At 43.0% G+C, this 12,934-nt stretch overlaps 1 protein-coding gene across 3 annotated transcripts in view; it reads right to left on the bottom strand.

Moving 5' to 3' along the window:
* Window positions 1–295: 295 nt before the first annotated feature.
* Window positions 296–12,934, bottom strand: part of APAF1 (apoptotic peptidase activating factor 1) — an 86,456-nt gene continuing 73,817 nt past the window's right edge. For all 3 annotated transcript variants that reach the window (XM_075934012.2, XM_075934023.2, XM_075934001.2), the window contains 3 exons: window positions 9,410–9,535; window positions 8,394–8,540; window positions 296–1,901 (listed from right to left, as the gene is read on the bottom strand). In XM_075934012.2, coding sequence (XP_075790127.2) covers window positions 1,755–1,901; window positions 8,394–8,540; window positions 9,410–9,535 — 420 coding nt within the window. In that variant the 3' untranslated portion in view covers window positions 296–1,754. The remainder of the gene's footprint in view (window positions 1,902–8,393; window positions 8,541–9,409; window positions 9,536–12,934) is intronic.

The raw sequence follows: 12,934 nt of genomic DNA, 5'->3' as shown, positions 1-12,934 counted from the left end.
GTGTCTATCTGTCCCCCAGCAAAGGGGATGCACCCCTTCCCCGGCTGTGCTCGCTGCAATGGCAATTGCCATGGGCAAGCACTTTTCACCTGGCTCCAAGCTGCTGCAGTGAGAAAGGGCTGTGGTTGTCCTTGCTCCCCAGGGCAGCCTGCATACGAACCCCTCATCCCAAGCCACAATCCATAACAATGATTTAAATGAAGAAAAATAAAACTTATTCAAGCTAAGGACCTCAGCAACACCGGGTAAATCTTCCAGTATTCAATATACAAAAAAAACCCCAAAACCCACACACTCATCTCTTAAATTTATTTTTATTTTTTTACATGTCTAATTGTAACTTCATTACATTACCCGTATTCAATATTGCTCTAATACAGTCGTATTGCAGAAGATTATAGACAAAGAAATAAAAATTTGGTTGTCATAGAAAACACACTGAGATTTTAAAACTTATTCTGAAATACAAGATGAAAAATTTACATTGAAAATTTATATATACACACTTTAATGTGTTAAACATCCAAATACTGACGTTAAAAAATGTTTTGTTATTAATTGAAAGAAAAGGAAATCACAGTTACTACTGCCTGAGCAAGTTCACAGACAGACAGAATCAATGGACTAGAACAAAGCTTACTTTAAATTTGATTAGAAATAGTTGGTTATTTAATTAAATAGTTACAAAATCTAAGTTAAGAAAAAGGCAGATAGTGTAGAAAATCTCAGATACATTATATCTTTTACTGGATCAACAAATGTGTTAAAAAAAATCACATACTTTGGGATCAAAAAGATTCCTCTGCAGAGGATTCCCTGTAAACAAAGCTGACCGGATAGCACATAATATTATCTTCATGGCACAAACTAGAGTGAACACTAACCTTAAACAAAAAGAAAATTTCTGTATTTTTAGCAACACTGCAAACATCAGTATTTTTGAACAAGAGCCTTTTGACCCATTTACATCCTCAACTTAGCAGGCTTTCCTCTGACTAGAAAATGAGCACACAATCTCCTCCAATGCAATTACCAACGCCCTTTGAAAGTGTGCCTACAGAGTGCTGCAGCCATTATCTTCCCCCCTCATAAGCCACATTCACTACTCTTTTATAATGCACCCATCTCCGTAAATCTTGAAATCATCATGGTTTCATGCAGTGGTGCAAATTAGTACTGGTGTACAAGTGGGAGAGCTACTCGATTCTTTGCTAAAATTCTTTCCATGACCAGTGCCAAGTTTGTACTGAGAAATGAAATTCTAGCAAAGTCATTAATTCTTTCCATTCTATATTCATTAAAACAATGTCACACATGCCTAGTAAAAGATCATAATTGTTGGTACTTGGCAGTCTCACATTCATGGCCTGAAAACATTTGCCACCAGATTTCTACAAACTATGATTTCCATGTATTATACTCCTATTATGTCTTCTGCTGTTAATCATCTCACCCTATCTGAATACAAGTTAATATAATTTTACCAACAATATAACAAGGTGCATACTTAGTATGCAAATCAAAATGTAAGGACAAACCATTAACAATAACAACGCTGATCAAAACCAAGATGAAATGTATGCTCATTTGCAAAAATTTACATAAATATTATACATACAAACATTTAATGAATCCAATACTGCAAAACACTTCACAGTTTAATGAATGTCAAATTGATTTAGTAGAATTTTGTTTCCAATTCAAAACTCTATAAATCAGTTGCATGAATTTTAACATCCACAGTGCTCAATAATTTATTCCATCATCTGTAGCACATAAAGAATACCAAGGTTATCAATGGTCACATATATTTTGAAACTAGGAGACACACATATCGACTTGAGGTTAGTTCCATTTGTGTAGAATGTTTGTAAAGGTTCTTTAGTCATTATATTCCACCACTGTAAAGAAAGAAACATTTTAAGTTAGTAGGAACAGATTTAGAATACAAGTCAAAGAAAAAAAGTTTAGCATGGTGGGCCTAGGTGACTGACTAGTTTTCTTCCTTCATTCTGTATCTGGGGAAAGAATAAAAAAATCTCAAATAAAACAAGGGGTTAAGAGAGGGTCAAAAGCTGTTAGAGGTTAGGGATGGTAGCATGTAATTGATTACATGATTAAGCGATAAGGCTGGGCTTATAAGTTAACCATACCCATTACTTGCAACCCCCACTCCTTGCTGCCTGGAGGAGGGTGGGGGGAGTCAGTGCCTGCCCACCCATATTGGCTCCCACAGAGCAGCCTGTGCCCCCCCTTACTCCCTCCCACAGAGATGGAAACGTGGGCGGAGGGAGGGGTGAGGAGGCGGGAGCCAACACACGCAGGAAGCCAGCTTTTAAGCTGGCTCTCCGCACTGCTCTGCTTCTTTAGAGTCATCTCTCCTCTCCCCCACATCTGCCTCCCACAGAGGCAGCGGCACAAAGGGAGGCAGGCAGGAACCTCTCGCACCCGTGCTGCTGTCTCTGCAGAGCTCGCATGTGCAAAGAGCTGGATTAAAAGCTGTCTCTCTCTGCATGCTGGCTTTGCAGAGCCGTCTGTACACACACCCCTTGCTTCCCACAAAGACAGTGGCGGGAGAGGGGGAGACAGGAGCCGGTGCTGGGGCGAACTGGCTTAAAAGCTGGCTTTCCATGAGCACCAGCTTCCATGGAGCCATCTGCCTCTGATAGAGTGGTAGCAGCATAGGGAGACAGGGGGAAGAGGCAGGCAGCCAGGAGCCAGTATATGTGCCAAGTGGCTTTCAAGCCGGCTCCCAGGGCATATTGACTCCCATGGAGCCACTTGCCCCCCCTGCTCTGCTACTTCTTTATCGGAGGCAGTGGCTAGCTAGTGCTCTGAGAGAGATGGCTTAAAAGCCGGTACCTCCCAAACACTGGCTCCCGCCAGCCCCTCTCCCCCCTGCAGGTAAATGTGTAACTGCTAGAATTTCCAGCAGCTACAAATTTTACACAAATAAATGATCGTTAACTTCCCTATTAAAGGCCTGAGAGACTTTCAGATTAGAAGATACAGAAGAGATGACGGCTAGTTAGTTTACAGATACACAATAAAGGCATATATAAAATAGTAAAAGGAAGAAAAGATTAAGTTAGAGACTCCAGGTTACCCCTCTCTTAGTACAGGAGCAAATAAAATTTAAAAACAGCATTCAAAACTGAGGAGATATATTTTTATATCACAAAATAACTGTGAAAGAGAGATCATTAAGGCCAAGAGCTTAGCTGCAATCTAAAGGTTTAAACATTTAAAAAGATAATGAGATCATTATCCATTTCATTGGAAGGTAGAAAATTTGTTCAAAGTACAGCTGAAACAAAAAACAGGACTATGTAGCACTTTAAAGACTAACAAGATGGTTTATTAGGTGGGGAGCTTTCGTGGGCCAGACCCACTTCCTCAGATCAAATAGTGGAAGAAAATTGTCACAACCATATATCCTTTGGTTTCTCGTGGAATGAGGAGTAACGGTAGTTCGAACTAGGAAGCCTAGTTCGAACTACCTAGTTCGTGCCCTGTGTAGCCGCGCTGCACGGGGTTCGAACCAGCAGGGTTTTAAAAATGGCGGCGCCCCGCTTATGCAAATGAAGCCCGGGAAATTCAAATCCCGGGCTTCATTTGCAAGTGCGGTATGCCTACATTACCCCGCTAGTTTGAACTAGCGGAGTAGTGTAGACATACCCAGACAGAACAAGGGTCTGGCCAATATAGAACTTCCACTGAATTAAGAACTGCATCCTAGGAATTGCTGTTTCAATACCATTTTAAAATAATTTTTCAATTTCCACTCCCACCCTCCAAGATTTACTGTGATCTGGAAATTTTAGTGAAGACAAAAGCCACAATCTTATTTTCATTAATGACTTGGATAATGGAGCAAGAGAATATGCTTACAGAATTTTCAGAACATACCATGTGGAGAAGAGGTTGCAAGCATTCTGGAGGATAAGTTTAAAATTCAAAATAACCTTGACAAACCAGAACACTGATCTGAATTAAAAAAGATAATATTCAGGGAAAACTAGTGCAAAGTATTTCACTTACGGAAGCACAATAAAATGCAGAACTACAATATGGAGAATAACTGTCAAAGTGGAAGTACAGGCAGTCCCCGGGTTACGTACAAGATAGGGACTGTAGGTTTGTTCTTAAGTTGAATCTGTATGTAAGTCGGAACTGGCGTCAGCCGCTGCTGAAACTGATCAGTTTCAACCGTGGCTGAATCTGGACGCCAGTTCTGACTTACATATAGATTCAACTTAAGAAACCCAGGCATACCCAAGTCAGCTGCTGCTGAAACTGATCAGCGGCTGACTCCAGGAAGCCTGGGGCAGAGCAACTCTGCCTCGGGCTTCCTGTAGTCAGCCGCTGGTCAGTTTCAGCAGCGGCTGACTTGGGGACGCCTGGGGCAGAGCAGCTGGGGTGCTGCTGGGTTGCTCCAGTAGCGCGGCTCCTCGGCGCTACTGGAGCAACCCAGCAGCACTCCAGCTGCTCTGCCCCAGGCGTCCTGATTCAGCCGCTGCTGAAACTGACAAGCAGCGGCTGAATCAGGACGCCTGGGGCAGAGCAGCTGGGGTGCTGTTGGGTTGGTCTGGAGCGGCGCTGCAGGACCAACTCGGCAGCCCCCAGCTGCTCTACCCCAGGGGTAGGCAAGAAAAGCCTGGTCTGCTGGGGGAGTGGGCGCGGGAGGCACTAGCTGCACCCCCCCCCTCAGCAGACCAGGGAGACGGGGGTGGCGGGACCGCCCAAGTCCTCCATGGCTTTGCTCCGTCTCCCTGGTCTGCTGACCTGGGAGACGTGGAGCAAAGCCGCAGAGCACGTGGGCAGTGGGACAGTCCAGGCGCGCCGCGGCTGTCCCACTGCTTGCGTGCTCCGAGGCTTTTCTCCCCATCTCCCTGGTCTGCTGGTCAGACCAAGGAGACGGGGAGCAAAGCCTTGGAGCACGCCCGCAGCGGGACAGCCCGGGCGCGCTTGGGCTGTCCCCCTGCGGGCGTGCTCCGCGGCTTTGCTCCCCATCTCCCTGGTCTGCAGGGAGACAGGGAGCAAAGCCTTGGAGCACGCCTGCAGCGGGACAGCCCGGGCACGCTTGGGCTGTCCCCCTGCGGGCGTGCTCCGCGGCTTTGCTCCCCGTCTCCCTGGTCTGCAGGCGTGCTCCTGCTCCCACTGCGGGCGTGCTCCAAGGCTTTGCTCCCCGTCTCCCTGCAGACCAGGGGGACGAGGAGCAGCTTTTCTCGCCCCGGAGGACGGGGGCGGCGGACTGCGGCGCATCTGGGCGTCCTGCCGCTCCCGTCCTCCGGGGTGAGAAAAGCCCCGTTCGTAACTGCGGATCCGACATAAGTCGGATCCGCGTAACTCGGGGACTGCCTGTACTACTGAAAAAGATCTGGGAAGTTATAGTGGACCACAGATTGAGTCATCAATGATGCAGCTGCAAAAAGGCTAATATGAGTCTGGGGCATATTAAAGGGAGTTTCGTATGTACGATACAGGATGTAATTGTCCTACTCTACTCAATGCTGGTAGGCTGCAACTGGATTACTGAGGATGAGGATTACTGGGCACCACAATTTAGGAAAGATGTGGACAAACCAGAAAGAGGTGTAGAAGAGAGCAACAAAAAAAAGATAAAAAGGTCTAGAAAACCTGACCTATGAGAAAGGTTAAAAACTGAGCCTGTTTAGTCTTGAGAAAAGATGACTGGGTGGGGAGGGATGCGGATAAGTCTTCCAGAATGTTAAGAGCTGGTATAAAGATGATGGTGATCAGCTCTTCTCCATGTCCACAGAAGGCAAGGCAAAGTAGTAATGGGCTTAATTTGCAACAAGATAGATTTTAGATTAGGAATATTCACAAAAACTTTCCAACTGTAAGTGTACTTAATAAGGATGTTAAATTGCATTTAATCAGCTAATCAAGTAGTCACTGGAATTTCCATTAACTACTCAATTAGTCAAAGGGGGAAACTGCAGAGAAGCAACAGGGTTAGCTCCTGGCCCAGGGAGCTAACCCCACTGCGGCTCTGTCTTTTAAATGTAATAAGAGCTGCCCAGCTCTTACTACATTTAAAAAGCAGAGGTGCAGTGTCTGGGACTAGGTGTGAGCCATGACAGCTGAGTCCTGGCCCATGCCTGGTTCCCCAACGCTCCTCTGCCTCCCCAACACCTCTGCTCCCCCCCCCCCCCACACACACACACAGAGCTGGTGCTGAGGAAACCAGCTTTTAAGTTGGCTCCCCCTGGCACTGGCTCTTGCTCAACCACTTGGCTGCAAGTGGGGGGAGAAGCGACTAGTTGAGTAGTGACTCAACTACCCAATAAGGTAAGCTTATCAGGTAGTCAACTACAGGCAGTCCCCGGGTTACGAACAAGATAGGGACTATAGGTTTGTTCTTAAGTTGAATTTGTATGTAAGTCGGAACTGGCTCCAGATTCAGCTGCTGCCACTGAAACTGACCAGGGGCTGACTACAGGAAGCCGGAGGCAGAGTTGCTCTGCCCCCAGCTTCCTGGAATCAGCCTGATCAGTTTCAACAGCTGCTGAATCTGGAGCCTGGGACAGAACAGCTGGGGCGCTGCCCGGTAGATTCCCACAGGACCAACCCGGCAGCACCCCAGCTGCTCTACCCAAGGCGTCCCGCAACAAAAGCCTGGTCTGCGGGGGGGGGGTGCACTAGCTGCGCTCCCTCCCTCCCCCCCCAACAGACCAGGGAGACCCGAGCAAAGCCGCACAGGCGGAGGGACTCCACCGCCCGTGTGGCTTTGCTCCTTTGCCCCCAGCGGCTTTGCTGGACCCCCCCAGCAGACCAGGGAGACAGGAGCAAAGCTGCCCAGGCAGCGGGGGTCCCTCTGCCTGGGCCGCTTTGCTCCCGGGCAAACGAGCAAAGCCGCCCAGGCGGCGGCTTTGCTCGGGTGTCCCTGGTCTGCTGGGGGGCTCCAGCGGCTTTGCTGGACTCCCCCAGCAGACCAGGGAGACAGGGAGAAGCTTTTCTCGCCCCGGAGGACACGGGTGGCAACCCGCTGCCCATGAGCTCCGGGGCGAGAAAAGCCCCGTTCGTAAGTGCGGATCCGACATAAGTCGGATCCGCGTAAGTCAGGGAGTGCCTGTACTTGACTAGTTGCTTATATCCCTAGTACTTAAGCTTTGGAGTAGGCTTCAGAGAGAGATTGCGAAGTCTCCCATCATGGGAAGCTTTTAAAAACGAATTGGACAAATATATCAGGAATGGTCAACGTTCACTTGGCTCTGACACAGTGCAGGAGGCTGGACTTAACTTCTCAAGGTCTCTTTCATCTCTACATTTCTATGGTTCTATAAAAACTTATTTTCCACACATGGAACTCGTATTAAAGAATTTGGAAGTAGTCTGTAAAAAGCAGAGTTAGACATGGCTCAATGAATTTAACCACAATAGTTACTGACAGTTCCTAATGGAATATACAAATGTAACCACTAGAAATTTCTCCATCAATGACAAATTTGAATTTCCAGTTTTAACTGGCATCCTTTCAGAGAACTTTTACAGTATGTCTTCCAAAGTACAGTACCACATTATTAGTATGTGTATTACTATAGCCTGTAGAAGACCTAGTTATGGATCAGGACCACATGCCGTCACCAACTTCTTTTAAACTTTTATATATTTATGAAGAAAGTGAAAAACCAATATTTGAAGTTCAGCTCTTACAAAATAAGGGCCCACTTCTGCAAGGCGAAGTGCACATAATTCTTTCTGACGTTGATGTTTTGGAAGTATTGGCCACCCAAGCTTGAGGAGATTTAAGGGTGTTCAGCAAGGACTATGCTCTGCTAACAAATGTTCTTATATTAAGGGCCATTTTGCTAATATAATCAAGTTTCTACTTTTAATCATAGGTCTAGTGATGCGATGTAAGATTTGTCACTTCTACTGTTGTTTTTGTTTGATTTTTCTAAGTAAAAGAGAAACTCTATTGATTAGCCTATCAAAAAGTTCAGTTACCAAGACATTTTACCAGGTTAGGTACAGCAGAGAGATTTAGAAATGCCCATGAATGCACTGATCATCATAATTGACTATTCAATTCTATTTTCTCTGGCACTGCAAATACAGTGGTTAATAGATGGCAACTGATCCAAGATTTAAGATATATATGGAAAGCGTCTCACCAGTGCTATCCTCAAATAACTCAAAACAATCGATTTCACTCAAACTTTTTTAAAACTTTTGAACAGAAATCAAGCATGAAAAAAGCCAACCCCAAACAAATTTGAGAAAGCTGTAAGCAATGAGAAACTGGGACTGAGGAAGGAAGGGAAACAGTTTTTAAAACTTGAAAAGTGAATATGACCATAACACCCAAGTTGTCACTTTCCAAACCTGTACTTTAATTAATTAGAATAGTATTCTGTGGGGCTTACCGTAAGATATCCTCCACATGACACAAGCATATTACTGTCAGGAGAAAAACAGAGGTCTGTTACCCAGCCACCATGTGTTGATTCTCCTCCATCTACGGTAACAGGGGAGTAGAGATGAAGTAATTCACCTCCTGAGACATCCCAAATCTAAGAAAGACATCAATTAATAATATATACAACCTATTGATGGCATTAAATAAAAAGGATAATTGCTTCAAGGATGACAGGATTTAGAGAAATCCAACCTTTACCTCAAACATTATAGTAGGATGTAAAGTAAGAAGATAATTCAAAGAATAACTCTTAAATCTTAAACCTTTATTGTATATGGAGTGTTTAATGCACAATTGAAGGAGGAGGCTAACTGGTATAAAGAACCCATAGAATTTAGCCATCTATAGAGCAACATTATTTATACCACCAGCAAAAACCACAAAGTCAACAGAATAAATATATTTTCTACTTTTCAAGGAGTGAGGAATGGGCAGAAGGCTATTTATATTACATTTTTTCTCTTTTTTCCCTGTGCAATACATAAACCTAAATGCAATAAATGCCTAAAAAGGGACTCCTTTCCTATCAATCCATAAGTATATTTATAAACCATGAGTCCTAAAAATGAACAATCCAGAGTCTCAGAACACAAATCAATGAAGCAAAAGATGTGCAATAGATGATCAAACCCCAATGTACACATGCACATCTATTCTGAATGTTCTTTTCTTATTTGTAAACTTTACCCTCTAAGTCTATTGATTGTGATCTTTAAATACATTTCTAAAGCAACTCAATAGCCTGTAGTTTCTAGATGACTTCCGTTTTATACCCACTACAAAAACATGCAGTCATCTTGATGGCAAAAGTTCCATTGTTTATATTCTGCCTGATTTCCCTTTGCCATTTAGTAAGTGTTTGCAGGGCAGAAATAATTACCCAAATTCGTATCTTCCAAGTACACTAGACTAAGCACCCTTAGGGTAGTTTTGACTCGAATATTAAAATGTCCCCAAATATACCCTTATTTCTCCATTGTCATCTCCAGTGGCCAAGAATTTATCATCGAAGGAAAAAGTGCAGCACCGCACGCAGCCTTTGTGACCAATAAGCTCATGAAGAACTGATGAACTTTCAAAGCTCCATATCTAAAGATAAAACATTTAATAAAATAGTGAAGATAAGTGGTACATCATGGAAAATTTACAAAATTGTATATGTTCAATCTGATCAGAAACACGTGAACGTAAGGCTTAAAAATACTCAAAGTACATAAATCTGAGAAGCACATATTTGCTAGCTATTATTTGAAAAAGTATGCACAATTTTTTATTACACATTTTAAGCTCCTGGCCCATTAGACAAAGTTTATGAAGTTATTCAGGAAGAGGAAATTCACTAATCAATACAAAGATATTTTTATAAGATGAAAAAAATATATATACTCCAGAATGTGCTCCTGGTGTAATACAATGGGACACACATAAGCAGCCCACTCAAACAGCTGACAAAAAGTAACCTTAAAGGTGATGGTCTTAAGAAACATGGCTAAGTTTTCTTTGTAACTTGAAGGGAAACTTAAATGATTTATTTAGTTTAAATATTATTTTATAAGTTGCATTTCTCAAAAGATTTAGAGATTTTGAAATGTGGCTTTTTTCTGAACAGAAACAAAAATGGAAAATTGTGATATTCCCTGGAAGGAAATTTTTGAAAAGTAATGATGTTTAGGTTAGATAATATGAAAAATATTATATACGATTCACAATTCTAGACAAAAGGTCATTTTAAAATGAATTATCAAAACATTTTGACATGTTGGAACTTGTTTTTCTGGTTTTCTTCCAAAACAAAACTTGGGCAAAACAGTGGACAAAGGAACTGCCTACTCCGATTAAATACAATTTTTATAAAAGTACTTGAATTACAAGTACTAGACAAAATACATTTTAATGTATAGATGCAGACTTCTAGACAACAAGGATATGACTGCTAGAAAGAGCAAAATAAAAAATAGCCCAAATTCCAAAAACAGGAACCTAAGCTGAGTTTCACAAATCTATTTTCAGAAATATATCTGAATTGCTGTTTAGGAGCGTTGGCTGGGTACTTTTGAATTGTGAGAGGTACCTAATATTTATTTATTTTTAATAACCTTGTCTTGTAAAATGTTAGTAGTTAGTTATTTAATGCTCTAGTATGAAAACTTAAAGCAATACACATAGTTACACAAAAATACTGGGCATGGGCTATGCACCTTATGAGAATTAATGTCAGCAGGTCTCCTTAAGTGTGTGTTTAGCTATCTCCAACATAAATTCTGGGAGGTCTCTAAAGCTTTAGAAAGTAAAAACTTAAGAAGGGCCATACTAGATCAGATCATTGGTCCATCTAGCCCACTATCATGTTTCTGACAGGGTCAGTGCCAGACACTTCAGGGCAATTTCAATTGAATCATCCCATCGTCTACTCCCAGCTGTCAAAAATTTAGGGACGTACCGAACATAGGGTTGCATCCCTGACCATCTTGGCTAATTGCTATTGATGGACCTATTCTCCATGAATTTATCTGATTCTTTTTAACCCAATTATACTTTTGGCCTTCACAATGATTGTCCTGTATCTTTAAGAGTGTGTGGTGGTGGGAGGGGGGGAGCGGGGAGAGTTGGCTGGTCTGGTTGAATTAAAGGAACAGTGGTTTATGGCTGGGTGGGGGGTTGGGAAAGATAAAAACTGCTGCAAAAGGGGCAATGGGTTTCTGACTCATCACTTGGGAATGCAGGGCCTGAAAATGCACATAGTACAGAGTTGGGAGCCTCCATTATACATATACCAAGACTGAAGGAAAGGCCCCTTTTTATGCACAGTGACAGGAGTCCCCTTACAGCATATCAATTTATTACAGTGTTGAGATGGAGGCTGATGAGGCTGGAGCTGCCAATCCATGAATTTTATTCCCACTCATTCAGAATTGGGGCAGCAGCAGCAAAGCTGGATACAAGAGCAGAGGTGATCTAGGCACTTGGGTGTTGGCATTCAGTTATATACCTAACATATGTAAGACCTCAGCTGATGAGCCAATATGAATTTGTTGCAATCTCATAACAGATGATGGACAACCAGCCATACAGAGGGTGATATGGATCTGCAGACACACTATTTTCTTTTAGGCACATGTCCATGTTGCCCAAGGATTTGCAAATGGAGTTGAGTGATAAAGCTGGCATTTATGGGACCAACAAATATCAATGTTGTGCGGGGCAGTCAGCAGCAACCCCCAAAAGAATTGTGATTCATCTTGAGGAATGTGATTTAGAAATGCTTAAACCAGGGCATGAAGGGATTTGAGGCAGATCCTTGAATTTTTTTCAGAAGTTCACATCCTTTAGTCAGATATGCTTCAGTGCAAGGTCTATCAGGGAGCTGCAAGCCCACCAAGGTGGACAAGTCAAGGAGGTATGTGAACAGAAAGGTGGCCAATTTTCTGGGGGAGGGGGGAGGGAGGAGTACTGGAGAGGCAGTAATTTCACATCCTGGCACAGTATATGAGACAGCTGAGTTGTTTCAGGAGGATGGGGTTCACTTATCCAATTTAGATGCTGTCATGTTTTTACTCAATATAAAAAATAGCATTAGAAGATATCTGGAAACCTGGCAGTGAGGGAGGAAGTAGCCAAGCTAATTGCTGGCACCTCCTTGTGGTCAATGTCCAATGCAGGCACTCCAATTGCAAAGTTATACGAGCAGGTAAATGACTTGGAAAAGAACTTAATAAAAGGTGTTCATTAAAGGAGTAAACAGTGGGAATCATTTGGGGACTCCTAATATTAGCCAACCCCCCTTCTTACAGCCCACCTTAATACCTGCTATCAGGCCGAGGTGGACGGTAAGGTCCCAGCAATGGATTAGCTGAAGGACAGGGAAGGAAAAGAGGGAGAGCTGGTAAAAGCCCCTCAAATAATTATGGAATAAATATGGGGGTATCTGCACTGTATGCTGTTATCTGCTGGGTAGTCCCAGTCATCTAATAATAAAGTTAGTGGTGAGGGATAGCTCAGTGGTTTGAGCATTGGCCTGCTAAACCAGGGTTCTGAGTTCAATCCTCACCAAGGCCATTTAGGGATTTGGGGCAAAAATTTATCAGGGATGGTACTTGGTCTTGCTGTGAAGGCAGGGGACTGGACTCGATGACCCAAGGTCCCTTCCAGTTCTAGGAGATAGGCAATCTCCATTTATTTCTAAAGTTGTGCCCTGATTAAATTCATGACAAATGTCGCCTGTCCTTTCTGTATAGCCAGACAGCACATGATGGCAATGAATTCCATAAGCTGACTGTGTGTTATATTAAAGTAGTATATCCGTATGCTTGTTTTAACCTGCTGCCTCTTAATTTCATCAGATGACCTTTAGTTCTTGTGCTATGTGAAGGGGTAAATGATATTTCCCTATTCATTCTCTCTATACCATTCATTTTTTTATAGACTTCTATCATAGTTTCACATTAGTTGTCTCTTTCCTAAAAAGAGAAGTCACAGTCTATTTAATTT

This window comes from Pelodiscus sinensis, chromosome 1 (genome assembly GCF_052426305.1).
Source record: "Pelodiscus sinensis isolate ZL-2025 chromosome 1, ASM5242630v1, whole genome shotgun sequence".
In the NCBI taxonomy this organism is placed as follows: Eukaryota; Metazoa; Chordata; order Testudines; family Trionychidae; genus Pelodiscus; species Pelodiscus sinensis.
The sequence above is the reverse complement of the archived record's forward strand: the minus strand, read 5'-3'. Positions and strand labels throughout refer to the sequence as shown.